Source organism: Melanotaenia boesemani, chromosome 6 (genome assembly GCF_017639745.1).
Source record: "Melanotaenia boesemani isolate fMelBoe1 chromosome 6, fMelBoe1.pri, whole genome shotgun sequence".
Taxonomy (NCBI): domain Eukaryota; kingdom Metazoa; phylum Chordata; class Actinopteri; order Atheriniformes; family Melanotaeniidae; genus Melanotaenia; species Melanotaenia boesemani.
The window spans coordinates 15,366,948-15,387,298 of NC_055687.1; the positions used below are offsets into that span (position 1 = coordinate 15,366,948).

At 41.7% G+C, this 20,351-nt stretch overlaps 1 protein-coding gene across 1 annotated transcript in view; it reads left to right on the plus strand.

The window, feature by feature from the left end:
• The window catches only part of LOC121641393 (carcinoembryonic antigen-related cell adhesion molecule 5), a 43,489-nt gene extending 24,210 nt beyond the window's left edge, over positions 1–19,279 (plus strand). The window contains exons 8-10 of the mRNA XM_041987498.1: positions 18,474–18,749; positions 18,858–19,106; positions 19,197–19,279. Of these exons, the coding sequence (XP_041843432.1) occupies positions 18,474–18,749; positions 18,858–19,106; positions 19,197–19,279 (608 nt within the window). The remainder of the gene's footprint in view (positions 1–18,473; positions 18,750–18,857; positions 19,107–19,196) is intronic.
• Positions 19,280–20,351: the final 1,072 nt, after the last annotated feature.

The window sequence follows — 20,351 nt, forward strand, 5'->3', positions numbered from 1 at the left end:
GACGCTACTAACGTGAATTCTTACGTCGAAGGGACCCATAACATGGTTCAAAGGAGAAGTTCACAATAACCAGACCAGTTTAGAATAAATATGGAATATTTATTACTAAACTAATCATGCATAAATGAAAAGGAAATATTTACAAAGGACTTCGTATGGAAAAATGAATCAAACATTGTAAAATGCAGACTATGGAGTTCAACCCAAAATCTTATTTCAATGTGTCAGAATGAATGAAATGTATGCAAGAAATGAACAAAAGTTAATTAACCTGCGGTGTTAATTAAGCTAAGGTTCAGGACTGAAAAAAGATCTCTAAATCCTAAAAGGAAAAAGGGAAAACTGAATCTCATCTGTTGAATTGGAGGTTTAACTAAGATGTAGAACTACTAAGGTCACTGTCAGACAACCAACCATTCTGAGAGCAGATAGGCAGAGAATTGATCCGAGCAGGACTCGTCTGGTTCTGTTTGGATCGAGCCGACTTACGACCGTTGTGGTGACTCTGATGGCAAGTGAGGAAGTTGGCGCAGGTGGTTTGGATCCCGAGCGACTTCCAGAAGGCCAGAAGATGTGTCACGTGGTGGTCCGAAGGTTTGGATCAGGCAGCTCTGCGGATGCGGACTCTCCCGCGGCTCGGCTGGTGGTATCGATGAGGGACCGTGAATGATTTGCGGTGATATGGCAAAGATGAAAAAGGTCCAGCTTTAGGTCAGTCCAAAAAAGAAGAAACTCTGTAGGATCTATTTAGGATCTATATTAAAAGTCCAAAAGATAAAAACTCAAGAAAAGCGAAGTATTAGCTGGAAAAAGGGAATGAACTACGGAGTCCAAAAAGAGCCAAAAATTGTCAATCATGCATCTGGTATGCAGGCACGAACTTTAGTATCTGTAGTGATGTTCTTCACATCACTGCAAACTTAATTCTGTGGTAGCATCTCTCTCTCTCTCTCTGGCGTTCAGACCAAGTGTCCTAACTCTGGAAGAAAGCCATGTTTGGAGAGAAGGGAACTTGAAGTCCACTTGAAGCGGCGAGGGCCACGGAGGAGGAGAGGAGCCAAAAGGAAGGGGCAAGAGAGCAGCAGAGGGGGATGAACAGAACTAACTAAACTCTTTGTTCTGAGTTTAAAAGTGTTAGTTTGGAGACCCACCCCATGGAAAGGATGGGACCATTATCTTGACCAATAACAGTCTTGTGGGCTGGTTTTGGGTCAGATAGCAGATACAGAGGGGCTGGTCTGATCATGTTGTAAAGACTTATCAAATTAAACATTTTGTGAATATATCTATATATCCAAGTTATTAAAGCCTTAAATGAGACATCATTAAAATCCATCAGTGAATCGTCGAAAAGACAAGAAAATAGTAAAAAGGTTATATCTCACACAAACACAGTAATAAAGTTTCAGGTCACCAATTAATCAAGCTTGTTGATTAAACCTTGTACAAAATGATAATGATCATATGCATGCGCATGGTATCAAGATAAAACACACACATATATATGTATCTATTTAAATGAACATTGTTGACTAGTAAAAGTATGATCTTTTACTCTTCACACAAAGTCTTTGTCTCCTCTTGTGCTGGGACACAGAGAAACAGAGAAAGACACTTTATTACCCTCTGGAATGTTAAGATAAACGTTTCTTGGTGTGTCCAGGTGTTCTGTTAAAGGGGGTTTCCGCTTATCAGTTGAAGAAAAACACAAGTTTAGTAAGAAACAGTTTCAAAGTGGACATTGGGATGAAGAGTTGCATCTGGGATCCTTGGGTTGTTAACTAAAAAGCAAATTTATGTTGCAGAGGATTAAAGTTCAGAAATTTCCCAGGTCTCGTAAATAACTTGATGAAGTCCTCCCAGTCCAGGTTGGGGAGAGTTGACCTTTGTTGACCTGTGGAGCTGGAAACCAAGTCATAAATTTGAGTCAGACCCCCACTTTGGGAGTGAGACTGTTAGTCTGTAAGGAGAGAAAATCCTCAAGAGATGTTTAATTCAGTCACGATTAAACAAAAGTTCCAATCTTTATTTTGAAGACAATGGAATCCGCTACAGTGTGCTCAAAAGTAAGTGTGTGACACCTGATTTCAATGATCAAAACAGATTACAGCTGATGGGTTTGGCTACAGTCATGTATGTGTGTAATTGTGTTAAAACTTAACATTCAGATACGTTGCAATTTCAGTCTTTATCACACTTGATAGAAGAAAGATCGGACATGTTAATCAGTGTTGGATGCTGCTCGATCTGACGTCAGCTTGCGTCCGTTGCTGTGCTGAGGCATCCCTGTAGAACAGCTCTGTTCCCCCATGAACACTAACAGCCTGCAGAGCTCCTTCAGAGACAGACTGCTGCATCCAAAACATGAAGGAGTGCTTGGAGGAGGACAGTGATTCTCCCACAAACACGCTCAATAAAATCCAATTTAATTTATTAATGTACATACTTAATATATCTTATTTTTATAATTCTTATGTGGAGTTTGTACGTTCTATTTGCATGGGTTCTCTCCTGGCTTCGGTGCATGTTTGGTTGATTTGAGTCTATAAATCCTCACTAGGAGTGACTAAAAGTCTGAATGTTTGCCTCTGTCTTGGTTCTGTGATGGACCAGGAGCAGCTCCGGCCCCCTCGTAACTCTGCATTTGAATAATCTGTTATCTTCAGGAGATAAAGAAAAAAAATACCCCGTTACCAACAAAAAACATTTGAGCCCCACCTATGTCGGCTTCCTTCACAAGTTTTTGAACAAGCAGCAATGAGTCAGTCTTCTGCTTCTCTGTACATTTGCAACACATCACTTATAGATACTAAAGCAAATGTCTCAACAAATGTTTTTTGTTTGGTTGTTTTTTAGGGTGTTTTTTTTTTTTTTTTTTGCAACTGAGATGTTTTGGTAATGGATATTTACTATTTTATGTGGATTCAAAGTGCTGCCTATAGTAAATAGTAACAAATAGGGTTTTTAACCATGATATTTTAAGCTTAATCTGAAGTGTCATAATACTTGCTGCAACATGATCAAATTGTAACATATAGCACACCTCTTTGAAATCTTTTGTGTGAAATTTTGGTGCATTTGAACAGTATTGGGAGTAACGCTACAGTAACGATATTACTTTTTTGGGTAATGAAGTGAAGTAGTGCGTTACACTTCCATACCCCTGAGTCGGGTCGTAACAAGTGGGGGCTCGTCCGGGAGGTTTTCTTCTAGTGTCATCTTGAAGGATCTCCTGGGGTTTTGCGCGGTGTGGATAATTTAGCCATTTGTTTTTTTTTTCTTGTGAGCGTGATTGGGAACTATTATTTTGAAGGAGCTTCCTGTTGGCGGCTTCCGGTGGAGCATGGTGCCGATGGGTGAGTTCAGTCCATGCTGATGACGGGCATTCGGAGCTGCTGTGGCCACGACTCCAGTGGGAGCGTGTGTGTGTAAAGGTGATTGGTGACCTGAACTCAAGGCTGCAGCTGTATAGGGCGCTCTGGCCTAGGGGCGACCCTGCGTGAGGTGGAGGACTTCCCTCTCATAGGTTGAGAAGGTGCTGCAGGTTGAGTACCTCTTGTCCTCCCCTGAGATGCCGACACTAGTTCTGACACCCTGGCGAAGGTGTAGACAGTGCGGTTGTGCGAAGGCTGCGTATGTTCAGGAACTCTCCTTTGTTTATGCCTTTTTAGCTGCTCAATTGTGTGAGCCTGTCATTTGAAGCATGGTGGGGGTGCGCTCGCCGTCGGCCTCCTTTCGGTTGTGGTGGCTGAAAGGGTTCGCTCGTGTGTGGAGTGAGAAATTTGATTTGATTTTGATTTGTTTCCCTCACCTTCGGAGGAAGAGGCAAGACTGGGCGTCTCGTCTCCCCTCATTTGTGGTGTTGTGTTTTGTGTACCAGCTGTGCTAGGTGGTATCCTTTTGTGTGGGCTGGACTATTCGAGTGTAAGTAGCAGGATGAGTCCTGCCAGATTGATGTCCCTAGTCGGGGACGGTAGAATAGTCCCAGAAGGTTAGGTGTACCTCCGTGTTCTCCGTGGAGAACATTTTGGGGCATGGACTGGGTTTGGAGCAACGCTACCAATTGTGTTTGTGATTTTTATTTTGTTGTTTTTTATTTTTGTGCCAAAATCCTTGAGGGAGGATTTTGACACTTTAGGAGGGGTGTGTTACGGCCCCTGCTGTTTGCAGACAGCTGTGGCCGTTTCTGTTTTGATTTGGGACTGCAGAGCGCTGCCCGGAGTGGCTAAGGCCAGCGACTCTGTCCCCGCCCCGTTTGATTGGCAGCCCTCTGGACCAGTCAGGCTGCAGCCCAAGGGAACGCTGAGGCTGAAAAGGCTGCAGCCGAGGCAGGTCTGGAGGGGGAGAAGCCAGAATGGCTCCGGCCGCTCTCCCCCTCATGTTGTGCACCGGGTGTGTGTGTGTCGCGACCACCTCCTTTCCACAATGGGTGTTTAAGTGTTTAGTTGTGTTAAATTTACTTTGTGATTGTTTTAGTGCTGGGCTAGGTTAGTGTTTTATTGTGTTGTGACGACTGTCACTTTAGTTATGGGCCTGTTGCTTTTGTTTGGTTTTTGTTTCCTCACCGAGTTGCGGTTGTGTCTGTGTGTGCACTCGGTGAGTGTTTGGTATAGGTTTTGGTTTGTTTCTTTCTGCAGGTCCGCTAACCCCAGCACATCTTTATTTTGTTTAACAGGTTGTCATCACTTTCACGGGAATTGTAAATAAATGTGCTTTCATTTTAATTTACCACCTGTCCATGTCGTGTGTTTTGTTACGCCCTTACATACCCCTGAGTCGGGTCGTAACAACTGGTAACGAAATTACTTTACTGGACTACAGTAACGCGTTTTTCTGCGTTACTCGAGCCGTGTTTGCCTATGTGTAAAGTTCTGATCTGTTTTAAGTGGTACGCATGTAAAGAGAAAGAAAAATTAAGCTAGAGAGTCGGAGATACAGGCTTTTTGGTCAGTGGCAATATTCGCATTATTTTTAGTTCAGTCCAAACTTGTGGTGAAAGATCCTGCTCACCGGTCAGTGGAAGGAGTCCTTCAACAAGCTATGCTTTTTTTCAACATTTCTGGAGCACAGCAGCCATTAAGACAGAAATTAACAAGCTAGTTAGGGGTCATTGTAAGAGACGTGCTCCCCCTGTCAACTATTGAATCGCCCAGGTTTAGAAAAATACCAGATAAAATGATTATGAGACTAGTGTGCCAATTTCTTCCCACAGACAGGGATGTTGTCCTTATGGTTTCAAAGCCATTTTGTTTACAATACACAGTAAACACTATGCAGACAGGCAGTGGTAATTTGGCTATTATGTTCGTCCATGTCTACACGGTGAATTAAGAAATGGTACAGTAATAAGTAGTGGCATTACTTTTCAATGCAGTAACGAGTAATTTCATTGCAATTTACAAAAGTAATGAGTAATGAGTAACTATTAACTAATTACTTTTTTAAAGTAACTATCCCAACACTGCATTTGAAGTATTTTGCAAAGTTAAAATAAAACTAAATGGTTAGTGTAAAAGTTAAGGGAAGGATTTCCTTCTCTCATAGTATAGTAGGTGAAGTGCTATGCAAAACTCCAAAAACACGTACAAATACAATGGACGTGACATATTGTGCAATAACCCATTCTATCTACGGGAACAGACTAAACATGCAGGAGTAATGTGATGGCACAGAAATACATGGCTACCTTTGCAGGAGGCTCACACAAAGAAATCACAGATAACGATAATGAGAATGGACATTCTGAGATGTCTAAACATTACCTTGGAAATGCTTCACTTTTTTTTTTTTTTTTTGTTTGTTTGTTTTGTTTTGTTGTTTTGTTGTTTTTTTACAAGAGGTCTGGGCAACTTGTCAAAAATGTCTAAACTTAGTTCTATTGATTGTAATACGAGGAACTGACCGCTTCTCCCTCATCTGAGGCTTCCTTATTCATTTGTTGGTGCATAGCCAAAGCTTATTTTGCATTCATTATTTTGGTTCTGCTTATTTTTTATTATGTTTTTGGCTGAGTTAGTTTCTCTGTGTTAGCAACATAAGTCAAAAAGTTATGGATGGATTTTGAGTACATTTTCAGTAGAAAAAAAAAAAGAAGAAGATGACATCATGGTCAATGTTGTAATGCAACATATTTTTTTACTCAGACCGTGTTAATAATCTGGATCTGGGTGGGTTGTTGGGCCTTCTGGGGTTATTCTCAGGTGAGTGACCCTTTAACTTGGTGGAGGTCTCTCGAAGGGCTTCTTTTATATGATTTAATTTGATTTATGCACGTTTGTAGTTTAACCTATTTCTGTTCTATTATGTAAAATATAATGCTTTGCTTTTGCTTTTATGCATGACATTTACTATAACTTGCTTTGTCTTGCATCAAATGCCACAAACAGTTGCGGTTTCATCAGCCCAGAACACTGATATGGTGATGAAAAATATTCATGTGCTGACAAATTAAACCTTAAACTGAATTCAAGGAACAGGGTGAGGAAAACGTAGTTATTGTACAGCCTTTATTTCAGTCTTTAATATTTGCCTGTCAGTCTTGAAATACATTCCTACCAAGCATTTTCTATAAAAGCTGATTCCAGTGCAGCATCATAGGGATGCTAGGGCCGATTCCAGCTGCTATTAGGTGAGAGGAAGTGTGAACCCTGAACAGGTCACAGTGTCATGAAATGGGTTGAAAATAACTGTTGAATCATGACATCCTCCATCAATAGTTCAAAGAGCTAAAAAACAGCTAAATTCCTCACTTTGGATGTTTGGAAAGATGGTTGGATGTCGCTAACACATGTACTGTCTCCTATTTCAAGATAAGCTTCAAAACAGTGGCATGTCTGAGCTGTAAAACATTAACCCATTCAACATGTAACAGATAAGAGCAGGCAGAAGCTGCTGAGGTCAGAGGTCAGCCAAGTTCATAGATCTAAAACGTTAAACTCTGGATATAGATCTATGTTTCCATCAGTATTGTTGATTTTTATATGGACAAAATCAAGATCCTCCACTATTCTAATATCATAAAATGATTTTTGCCCCAATTGAAAGCTTTTTTAACTTTTTATTTATTGTTCTTATTAGGTAGGCTGTTGTTTGGTAAATCAGCTTATGTAAAGAATATATACATGAAATTACAAAAATATTTTATCTATCCAAAAAAAGAATTAATTTACTATAATTTAATTGAATACAGACATTGTTTCTTTATTTTGATTTATCGTGGTTGGTAAGTTTAGTTTAATAACTAAAATAACTTTTCTTTGACTGATCTTTTGTGTCTGTATCTGCTCTTTGAGAGGATTTTTTCTATCCAAACCACTTACATCAGATACCTTCTGCTATCATTGCTATCATTACTTTTTTTTAACATTTTTTTTTTTATCTTAGGTCACAACCCGGGGTCATAAACAGAAATATTTCTTCATTTTATAATGTCACAAATAGAGAAATAGTGCTGCCACTAAAGATGATGCAATCATTAATCACCCAGAGTTCTGCCAACACCCATCACCTCTAAACACAGTGTTACAAAAGGGGTTGAGAACATTTTCTGTGCTTAGTCTCCCTTACAAAAACACATTTCTATAGAGGGGCTACAGGTATAGAAACTCATCACGCCTCCTGTGGCATGTCTCCCCTCCTTTACTGAAGCCTGATGTTGTTTCAGCTGATGTGATGGTTATTTGCAGCAATTCAATCATAGCGTAGTATTTCATTTGGATAAACAATTACAAATATCTGTACAGTACGCATTGTTTAAATCAGCATTTCTCAATCCTGGTCTTCAGGAACCCTTCTCCTGCATGTTTTGGATGTTTAAAACTCCAGCACACCTATTGGAAACATCTAAATAAAAACATGCAGGGCAGGGGGTCCTGAGGACCAGGACTGAGAAACACTGGTTTAGATACTAGATTTAATTTTTTTTTTTTTGTTTGTTTTGTTTTCTTTTTCTATATTTTGTAAATGAGTCAGACTGGAGGCTCTTAGCCAGTAAGGCAAGGCAAGGCAAGGCAGTTTATTTGTATAGCACATTTCATGTACAGGACAATTCAAAGTGCTTTACATAAAACAAAGACATTACAGATATTTAGAATAGTAAAAGGCATCAACACATAATCAACACATAATCACAATAAAATAATAAATTACATTGAAATGATTAAAAGCAAGATAAGTTTAAAAAGTTAACATGCAGATTTCATGCATAGGCGCATGAGAAAAGAAATGTTTTTAACCTGGATTTAAAAATGTCTACATTTGGGGAAAGTTTAATCTCCACTGGCAGTTTGTTCCATTTGTTTGCAGCATAACAGCTAAATGCTGCTTCTCCATGTTTAGTCTGGACTCTGGTCTGAACTAGTTGACCAGAGTCTTTGGACCTAAGAGCTCTGCTAGGTTTATATTCTCTCAACATATCACAGATGTATTCTGGGCCTAAACCATTCTGGGATTTGTAAACAAGCAGAAGGGTTTTAAAATCTATTCTGTGACTGACTGGAAGCCAGTGTAAAGATTTCAAAACTGGTGTGATGTGTTCAGATCTCTTAGTCCTGGCTAAAACTCTAGCAGCAGCGTTCTGGATGAGCTGCAGATGTTTAATGCTCTTTTTAGGAAGTCCTGTTAAAAGACCATTACAGTAAACCAGCCTACTGGAGATGAATGCATGGATGATAGATAGATAGATAGATAGATACTTTATTGATCCCGAGGGAAATTCAAGCATCCAGTAGCATATACATACATTAAAGGTTAGTACTTGACATTAGGGGTTAGTACTTAAGCATAACTAGACTAATTTAAAATTAAATAGAGGCAACGGTAGATAAAGAAGACCATTATTATGGTCTATGTACATATATACTGTACAGGTGATCAAGTATGTACATATGTTGACGGTGGTAGCCAAACAAGGTGCATGAGTGAAAAAGTGCAGGATGTGCAAAAACTGCTGAGACAGTGTTAACAGAATGGGATAAGAGCAAATGTGCTTCCAAATGAGAAAAAGGCACATGTCCATAAAAACTATTCAGACTATGGTTGTGGTTGTGACCCCTGCTCCCTCAGCGAGATGTTGTACAGCCGGATGGCCCGGGGTACGAAAGAGTTTTTGAGTCTGTTGGTGGAGCAGGTCAGGGACAGTAGTCTGGGGCTGAACACACTCCTCTGCCTGCTCAGAGTTCTATGCAGAGGGTGAGAGGAGGAGTCCAGGATGGTCAGGATCTTGTCCAAGGTCCTTTTTTCTGCCACTGAGACCAAAGAGTCCAGCTCTGTGCCCACCACAGATCCTGCCCTTCGGATCACTCTATCCAGCCGTGCTGCGTCCCTTTTCTTTATGCTGCCTCCCCAACACACCACAGCATAGAAAAGGACACTGGCCACCACAGTCTGGTAGAACATCAGCAGCAGTTTCTTGCAGATGTTGAAGGACCTCAGCCTCCTTAGAAAGTACAGACGGCTCTGTCCTTTCTTGTGGATGGCGTTGATGGTCTCTGACCAGTCCAGTCTGTCATCAAGCTGCAGTCCCAGGTACTTATATGAACTGACCGACTCCACCTCCACACCCTCTATGGAGACGGGCCTCAGGTCTGATCTGTTCCTCCTGAAGTCCACCACCAGCTCCTTGGTTTTGGAAGTGTTCAGCTTCAGGTGGTTCGCCCTGCACCAGCCAACAAAGTCTTCCACCAAACTCCTGTACTCCTCCTCCTGTCCATCCTTAATACATCCAACTATGGCAGTGTCGTCTGAGTACTTCTGCATGTGGCAGAGCTCAGACTCATACTGGAAGTCTGATGTGTAGATTGTGAACAGGACAGGGGAGAGCACAGTGCCCTGTGGTGCTCCGGTGCTGCTGACCACAGTGTCAGATGTGCAGCCACCCAGCCTAACGTACTGTGGTCTCTCTGAGAGGTAGTCCACAATCCAGGAGACCAGATGTGAGTCCGCTCCCATGTTATGCAGCTTGTCTCTCAGAAGAGTGGGCTGGATGGTGTTGAAGGCGCTGGAGAAGTCGAAGAACATGACCCTCACAGCGCCGCTGCCACTGTCCAAGTGAGTGTGTGCCCGGTGAAGGAGGTACAGGATGGCGTCATCCACCCCCACCTTTGCCTGGTAGGCAAACTGCAGGGGGTCCTGGGCGTGTTGAACCTGGGGTCTGAGGTGGTGGAGCATCAGCCGTTCCAGGGTCTTCATCACATGTGATGTTAGAGCCACCGGCCTGAAGTCTTCTGGTTGACTCGCGTGTGGCGTCTTGGGGACTGGGACGAGACAGGATGTCTTCCACAGGGTTGGAACTTTCCCCAGACTGATGCTCATGTTGAAGACCCGCTGGAGGGGATCCCCCAGCTCAGCAGCACAGGCCTTGAGTAATCTCGGGCACACCTTGTCCGGACCTGCTGCCTTACCAGGGCGAAGCCGCTTCATCTCTCTGCTGACTTGCTGACCCGTGATGGTGATGGGTGCTGTGGCGCTGCCTGTGTCCTCCTGCTGGCTGATGATGATAGGTGGTGGGCGGGTTGGGAGAGAGGGGGCGTTGTTGAAGAACTGGTTGAACTGATTTGCTCTCTCTGTGTCCCCTTCTGCTGTGCTGCGGTTCTTCTTGCAGCCTGTGATGGTCTTCATCCCTTCCCAGACCTCCCTCATGTTGTTCTGCTGCAGCTTCTACTCCACCTTCCTGCTGTAGGACTCCTTGGCCTCCCGCAGGCGAATCTTGAGCTCCCTCTGTACCTGCTTCATCTCCTCCCTGTTTCCATCTTTGAACGCCCTCTTCTTTCTGTTGAGGACCTCCTTGATGTCGCTGGTAATCCAGGGCTTGTTGTTGGGGAAACAGCGCACAGTCTTAATAGGGAGAACAGTATCCCTGCAGAAGTTCACATAGTCTGTGAAACAGTGAGTAACCCCCTCAATGTCCTCACTGTGTGGCTCAATGAGTACATTCCAATCTGTGGAGTTGAAACAGTCCCTCAGAGCCTCCTCTGCCTCAGGGGTCCACTTCCTGAAGGAGCGGGTGGTTGTAGGCTGCCTCTGTACTTTTGGCTTGTACTGAGACTGGAGATAGACCAAGTTGTGGTCGGACTTTCCCAGTGGGGGGAGGGGTATGGCGGTGTATGCATCCTTAGTGTTTGCATACAGGAGGTCTATTGTCCGGTTCTGCCTGGTGGGGCAGTTTACAAACTGATAAAAGTCCTGCAATGTATTGTCCAGTGTGACATGGTTAAAGTCCCCAGATATTAGGACGAACGCGTCTGGATGTTGTGTTTGCAGCCTGGCAACGACGGATTGAATGACGTCACACGCGGTGTCAGCGTGTGCCCGTGGAGGAACATAAACAACAATGGCGATGGTGTGGGAGAACTCCCGTGGCATGTAGTATGGTCGGAGACTCACCGCTAAAAGCTCCGTGTCCTGGTTGCAGACAGTCTCCTTCACCGTAACATGCCCAGGGTGGCACCATCTGTTGTTCACATACAGTGCGAGTCCCCCTCCTTTCCTCTTGCCACTGAGCTTACAGTCCCGGTCCGCTCTCACCAGGTAAAATCCAGGTAGTTCCACGGTGGTATCGGGTGTGCTGCTGCTCAGCCATGTTTCAGAGAAACACACTACACTGCACTCTCTGTAGGTCCTCTGGGTCTTAACGAGGGCGGCCAGCTCGTCGATCTTGTTTGACACAGAGTTTACGTTCCCCATAACTATCGAAGGAACTGCGGGCTTGTATTTCCACCGCTTTGCCTGTAGCTTGGCCTTTAGCTTCGCTCCAGCTCGGCAGCCGCGATACGGGCGGCGCAGCTCTGCAGGTATGGGGTGAACAATGCCGGCTCGCCCTATTGTCCATAGTTCGAGTAGCTTCTCCTTAGAATAAACAAGGATTCTACTACAACTTTGCCTCTCCAAATACTCCATATCCTTAGGATATAATATAAATACACAGCAGACGCGTGTAGAAAGAAAAGGAAAGGGTAGAAAAGTGCAAAAAACACTTAAATAAGGAGAAAGAAGACGGAGCTACTGTCGAGGCCGCCGACTTCCGTCAGCGCCAGAGAAACTCCTGGTCTTTCTGGGAAACTAAACTTTTAATTCTGTTGATGTTTCTGAGCTGGTAAAAAGCTGTCTTAGTGACAGCTTTGATGTGGCTGCTGAAAGTCAGATCTGAGTCTATCAACACTCCCAGGTTACGAACTTGGTTGGTGATTTTAAGAGCCCGAGTCTCCAGGTGTTTGCCAATGCTGACCCTCTTCTCTTTGCTACCAAACAGAATAATCTCAGTTTTGTCTTCATTTAATTCTAGGAAATTCTCCCTCATCCAGGTGTTTATTTGCTCCAGACACTGACACATTAAGTCTATTGGACTGCAGTCATCTGGTGACAGAGACACATAAAGTTGTGTATCATCGGCCTTCTAAATAGGACCTGAACCAGTTAAGGACCGCTCCAGAAAGTCCAACCCAGTTTTCCAGCCTGTGCAACAGGAATCTGTGGTCTACAGTATCAAACGCAGCACTGAGATCCAACAGAACCAGGACTGATACTTGACCAGAATCGGTAACCTAATGTCATTTAACACTTTGACCAAAGCTGTTTCAGTGCTGTGATGAGGTCGGAAGCCAGACTGATATTTATCAAGATTTCCACTTTCATTTAAAAAGTCATGAAGCTGGTGAAATACAACTTTTTCAATAATCTTGGAAATAAAAGAGAGGTTAGAGACAGGTCTATAGTTGTTCATTATAGAGGCATCTAGAGTCCTTTTCTTTAGGAGTGGCTTAATAGCAGCTATCTTTAGTGACTTGAGAAAAATGCCTGATGCCAGCGAGCTGTTAACTATCAGCAGGAGATCACTTTCTACTGAGGTAAAAACTGTTTTTAAAAAGTCGGATGGTATCATGTCCAGAGTGCATGTTGTTGATTTCAAATGCCAAACTGTTTCTTGTAGGACTTTTAAATTCACCATTTTAAATTGCGACATGACAGCAGAATTGTTTCCGGATTTTAGACACGGACTAATTTTCTTGTTTGACTGTGTGGAATTAATATTTTGCCTAATTGTTTTAATTTTTTGGCTAAAAAAGTTTGCAAATTGGTTGCATTTCTCAGTGGAAAGGAGCTCTGGGCTTATCTGTATAGGAGGATTAGTAAGTTTTTCAATCATAGCAAACAGAGTGCGAGAATTGTTGACATTCCTGTTAATCATTTCAGATAAATGCAGCTCTCTGGCCTTGCACAGCTCATTGTTATAGTTACGCAGGCATTGTTTGTACACCTCATAGTAAATTTGAAGTTTATTTTTCCGCCATTTCCGCTCAGTTTTTCTGCATTCACTTTTTAAGCTGGTTACCACAGTGGTGTTTCTCCATGGTGTTTTCTGTTTGCTCAAGTTGCTCTTGATTCTTATCGGTGCAACAGCATCCATTACATTCAAGATTTTCAGATTGAAATTATCCAGGAGTCCATCAACTGACTCTGCACTGGTTGTTGGTAACATAGCTATGGCCTCCACAAACTTAGCACTTGTTAATGTAATGTACCTCTTCCTAACCGAGGAGCAGGTTGGTTGGACATTCTGAGTGATCAGTAAATCAAACAAAATACAAAAATGGTCAGACAAGGCCAAGTCAGTGACAGCTACAGAAAAAATTTCCACACCCTTTGAAATAACCAGGTCCAGAATGTGACCTCGAATGTGGGTTGGTTCTTTTACATGTTGCCACAAACCAAACATGTCCAATATGGAACAAAATTCCTTGACATTACCATCCGTCATGTTATCTATGTGAATGTTAAAATCCCCAGTTATGATGAAATGGTTAAAATCAATAGAGATAACCGACAATAATTCAGAAAATTCATCAATAAAATTTACAGTGTCCTGGACGTCTGTAGATGATTAGAAATAGGATTTTAGGAATGCTCCTTAAAATAAAACTAAGATATTCAAAAGAAGTAAAATCCCCAAATGAAATTTCTTTACACTGGAATGAATCTTTAAATAAGGCAGCTTCTCCTCCCCCTTTCCTCCCGTTTCGACATTTATTCATAAAACTAAAATGAGGGGGTGCTGTTTCGTTAAGAACTGTAGCACTTGTGTCTTCTGTTAACTATGTTTCTGTCAGAAAAAGAAAATCTAAACTGTGAGAAATGATGAAGTCATTAACTAACAGTGACTTGTTGGACAGAGATCTAACATTTAGTACAGCTAGCTTTATGAAGTTTACACTGGTCTCTGTTGTATTCTGAGTTATACAAGGTACAGTTAACAGATTAGATCGATTCACCCCACAAGCTGATCGTGTTCAATTCCTTATTTTACTAACTAACACAGGAATCCTACTGGGTCCAGGCTTGATCTCAGAACAGCTGTCAGTAGTAGCAAAACTACAGCAAGGACCCTGAACGCATCATGGCATGTTATCTTTGTTGTGAATTTTGCTGCTCTGGGACCCTCCAGCACCTCCTCCCGTGCCCTGCTCGGTCAGTACAGATGATCTAATAGGAGGATGAGGAGGGGGAGGAGGGGGAGCCCTGTATTTCTTGGTAGATGGTGGTCGCTGGGGTTCAGACCTGGATAGAGACATCTTTTTAAGACCTTGGGTGATGTGGAGAAGAGGGTCTGGTGAGGGGGGAGAGCTGGGAGTTGATCGCTTCTCTGCTGTGTCCTTCGCTCTTATCTGCACACTCATGTTTGGGTTTGCCGTCCCAACAGCATGACGCAAGTGTGCACCAAGTAATCTGCATCCAGTTAGATTTGGATGCACACCATCAGGTCTGAATCGCTCCTTACAGTTCCAAAAGATATTGAAGTTATCAATGAACTTTATCCCATGGGTGATACATGCGTTTGATAACCATGTGTTCAGGCCAAGAAGTCTACTGAAAAGTTCAATTCCTTTACCCCCTGTAGGAATGGGTCCTGAAATGTAAACATGGTGCTCCCAATTGACACAGTCTCTCCAACAGCAGAGAAAAGTCTTTTTTCAGGATCTCAGAGCCAATTTTCCTCCTCAGAATATCAAAAGACCCTGTGTGGACAATAATCTTCATACCATCTGGATGTGAAGACAGAATGGTCGGCAACATCTCTGTCAGTTCCCTGACTGATGTATCAAAAAGTGTTAAATTTTCCGTCTTTGCCATCCTGACATGCTGTGTTATAGAGTCCCCAATCAGAATTGTGTCTATTTGTTTTTGTGTGGAGAAGCCGATAGCTTCTCTAGTCCTCCTGTTTGTGGAATTTTGGCCTCTCCTCCTGGTCTGGTTAGCCCTGGGCTGAGTTTTAGGGCTATTTCTTGAGTTTTTATAGATCCTTGCATTACATTCATCATCATTCATGTTAATATGACTCATCACATCATATTTATTATGCAGTGAGACTTCAGGTGGTGGAGTGAGTGCTGGAGCTTTAAATTTCCTGCTGGATTTACCTCTGCGACGAACAACATCAGACCAGGTTCTGGCCGGGGTTGATGACTTTGGTCTGGCACCAACAGTGTTCCAGAAGGAGAGATCAGTCTGATGGTCCGGTTTGGGATTTTCCTCAGCTATTCCAATGTCATTTGAACACATCCAGGGAAGTGTATCAGCCAGGTCTGTAGCGGGAGGCTCCACATTCGACATGCCTTAGCGTATGAAGATGTGACTCAATCCATTAGACAACTCAGTAGCTTGTACAGAAGCTACTACAGAGTCAATAAATTCTTCATTCACACGAATGTCTTGCAGTGTTTCAATCCTCTTCTCCAGCTGTGTTATCCTCAAAGAAAGTTGCTCACACTCAGTGCAGCTCACTGATACTGCAGGGTTAGGAGACATTATTCCACTAGTTCTCCAATGGAAATCAACTAAATTTATCAAAAAATATATTTGTTCCAGTGATTTATAAGTGACCAGGAGTCCTTGTTCCTAAATTTCTTGCCGGTAAAGATAAGAAAAAAGATGTGTGTTTTTTAAAGCTGTCTGAGGCAGGCAAACTGTCTCCAGGACGTCTTTGATCACTCGTGCTTCTCAAACACGACCCTAAAGGACAACTAAATGGCCTCTTACTGAAGTTTGAAAGGCCCATAAAACTGATGCAAACCCCATCAGCAACATGACTCAGACATGCAGCAAAAACTGATAAGTCACACATTCATAGTAGATTTAGAGACTATAAATGTTTTAAATGTTTAATTTATTTACTGGTATAATAAGTATTACTGTTTAAATACGACAATGTTTATATTATACAGATTAATTCACTAATTACACTTTTTTATATACAACGATGTGATAAACACACACACACACATATATATATATATATGTGTGTGTGTGTGTGTGTGTACCAGAGACAGTTTGAGTGATTCTCCAACAGAAAACTCCATCAGGTTGGGTTATGCAGTCTGAACTAGAGGTAGTTTTGTGCATGTGCACATGCGTAATGAACACTGTTTGTGCTTTTCATTACTGAGAGGGGGGCTGGAGTTGGTCCTGTGTGGTGGGTGTGGGACAATAAAAGACCAGGTGGACCTGTGACTCTCATAGTTTTTGTTTCTTAGAAGCCTCTGAAACAGCACTAAAAAAGTTAGTTTACACCATGGACGAGACTTTCACCTGGACAGCTATGATGCTTCTTGTATCAGGTAAAATTATGTGTTCATATACAACAATCTGTGATGTTGTTTGTCTTACACCACTTATATCTTTCTGGGTTTTAAGATCATATTTACCACACAGAACTTTCTGAATTTTACTTTTTTTGTTGTTCCCTGGGCAAACAAGGAATGTGCGCAGGTGAGGGTATTTTACCTCCAGGACCCCTGAATGGAGCTGTAGCAGGCACTGTGAAGTTCACCACCACTCTCACACCCCCAGAGAAACCATTTCTGTCTGTCAGCTGGAACTTTAAAGGTGTAAACATCATCACTTCCAACAGCATCAACATCACTGAGCCAGGACACGCCAACAGGATCTCATTAGATCGAACCACAGGGGTCCTGGAGCTCAGAAACCTGTTACTGAAGGACAGCGGAGAGTACACAGTCACCATCATACCAGACGGAGGACTGCAGGAACAGGGGTGGACCACTCTCAATGTTTATAGTAGGTCTTTATCCATGTATGTAGGAAATGTTAATATATCCAGAAATAGGAATCACTTATTAAATCAGAAAACATGACTCTCCATAAACATTTGTGTTGAAATGTTCCTCTCAGATAATTTAGTTTTGAAACTAGGTGAATTTTAAAATTTTATGCTGTAATAAATTAGGAGTTGGAACAAGAAGAAACTATAAGTAAAAGGGATTTTATCAACATTACCTGAGCAAATCAGAGATAAATCCATGTTCTGAGTTTGTCACGTCACAGACAAACATGTTAACCACTCAGCCAAAGTTGAATCATTAAAGAAACCAACAGGTAAATAAGACTGGACCTCAAAATCATTTAAAAAATGAATAGTCCTCTGCTCCGAAGCCATGTACAACACCCTGATTGACAGATCTGTAATCAACTCAGGGCAAACATAGTGGAGTTCATTTTAACTCAAGCAAACAGCTTAGATGTGAAATACCAAATGTACGCTGAAAATGTAAACTATTTTGCTCGGTGTATTTATCTATCTCAGGTTAAAAAAAAAAAACTTTAAAAGCACCAAGTGCATAATTAAGCTGGTGTTGGCAGAGATTTCTAACGCTTTATCACTGCAGCTTCACACAAAATGAATCCAGAGAGCATTCACTCATCATAGTCACACCCAAGACTCTGGTTCTCTCAGTTGGTATGCTGTACTCAAACCTCCACAATGCCCAGCTGGTGCGTTGGCAGTTATGCTGCCTTTCAGCCTCTCTGGTCATAATCCATCTTATTCCTTGTGCTTCTCTGCAGTTTAGGCAGCCAAAGTTCTCCTAATTCTGACATTAAGGAAAATTCCTGTTGAAGGGCTGACCAATTGCAAGCCCTCATGCATTATACAGCAGTATGCATATTTCTAACATCCCAGTATTAGAGGTGGGGTACATTGCTAACATTTGCTAACTTTTTAACACTGCAATCCTCCTTGCATCACAGATTAGTGGTTTCAGACCTGCTTTAAAAATCCTTAAAAGAAAACTAATGAAAACTATTTAACAGTCCAGAATTACAATTAGGTACAACACAGTTCTTGCCCTTTTAACATATTTAGTTAATTATTATTTTGCATACACAACTTTTTCCTCGTGCAAATCTTTGAATTAGCTTTATTCAGACTAATGGTTAATAAAATGCATCTATTTTCTAGTTAGCTGAAGTTAGTATTGGTGGTATTCATGCTTCTCTGTTTATTATAAACATATTTGTTTTTAATGAATAACATGATATTAAATACAGAAAGAATAAATAAAATAAACATGCCTTTAAAAAGAAAGTATGGAAATGTTTTCCACGTGGCCAGTTTAATACACAGCAACTGTTAAAAGGCATTTTCTATCATTTTAATTTACCTGATACTTTTCATGCACCACTAGCACCGATAACTGGGGCCACCATCCGCAGTCCTGCAGCCATGCTGATAGAAGATCACAGCTCCACCAACCTCACCTGTGAGGCCTCTGGCTCCATCAGCACCACACTGTGGATGAAAGATGGCCAGCCCGTTCAAACCAGTGACACTATCAGCTTATCCACGGATAACAGGACAGTGTTCATACAAACTGTTCGCAGCTCCAGCCACGGCACCTACCAGTGTCAAATCAGCAACCCAGTCAGCAGCATGACTGCAGCCTTTAATCTCACTGTCAACTGTGAATATCTGATCAGTTTCTAATTTTAAATTTCAAACAGAAATGTGATGATTTTTACATCATTTGTAGGCATTTTTACAACATAACATTTAATTTCTGTCTGTGCAGATGGACCACATAACATAACCATTACAGGACCAGCAGCAGCTTCTACTGGCCACAGAGTGATCCTGCAGTGCACAGCAGCCTCGTTCCCACCAGCAAACTTTAGCTGGATGTTTGACGGCAACCAGACACACATCAACACCTCCGTGTTTGTTATAGAGAGATTAGAGGAAAAAAACACTGGGAATTACACCTGCACTGCCAGAAATATGGTGACCAGGAAGGAAAACTTCACAGTCCTGAATCTGAGAGGTAAGGGAATAAAAATTAAAAACACTATTTTTGTTTGTGTTTTAGCCATTTTCAGTGACAGTAAATAATTGTCCGTTTTCTTATGTGCAGCTTCCTGCAGTGCCCCCTGGTGGTCATTCTCAGTTATGGTCATCAGTGCTCTGGCACTAATGGGGTTAATGCCAGAGCACTAACTCCATATTGTGTCAAATTGACATAACATTATTTCCCCCTGATGAGTTTATCTCATGGAAGCCTCCAATTAAAACTGATGTTTTGAAACAGCACACTAAATGTGACTGCTTGGTATAACCAACACTCTCACAAGAAACAATTATTTACGTGTTATCTTGTGGAAACATACTGAGACCACATCAGCCATTTTTACTGCTTGATTGTTGAGTGAGGTCATATGCTAGTATTGTATTAGTATCTATATTATTAAATGTAAGGTGAATGGGGTTAGCTTTATGAAACAGCTTTTACCATTTTAAGTGTTGTATAAACCTTTTCTGAAATGCAGAATGTGTAGTCCTCTGGTAAATGAAAAGTTATGATGGTTTGTAGATAAAGGGAACTTGGCCTGAAGCCACAATGTTACATATCTAAAACCGACTAAAGCCACAGATGTACTGCTTTATTTTTTCTTTGTTTCTTTTTTGTGGCTGTTCACAGAATGTGAAATGTAAATGTGTGACTGTTTGGTTAAAGCCGTGTGTAAGACTTTGATTTTCCCTTCTGGGTGACAAAACATGTAACATTTGCATCGCAGCAGCACGAATGGTGTGATCCTGACTCATAGTCTGCCACCACAACGGTCCCTGAACTCAACACACATCTGCTGTTTTTCAACATGTTTCTTTGTCACTGATAAGTTAACCAGACTGACACAGAAATGACTGAAAAATAATGTTGCTGAAAAAAATATGCTAACGACCAAGTCGGGTTTGTGTTAAATAAGAATGATTTACACACAGACATGAGATATGTTCTGCTGCCTGTCAATAAATGTTCTTTCCTAAGTTAATTTTAGATCACTATCAGAGGGAGTGTCTCTGTTTAACTTTGCTAATTAAATTATTTCCTGCCCACTCTATTTCCATCTCAGGTCTTACTTCAGGGAAACTTTTTGACTCTGTGGGTGAGAATATTCCAATGAAACTACTAATGGAAGAGATATTTAATATAGATACACCTACATGTGTACAAGTCAGAATGCTCCAGTATAAGAAAAACCCTGCACTTAAGAAACTTTTTACATACAAG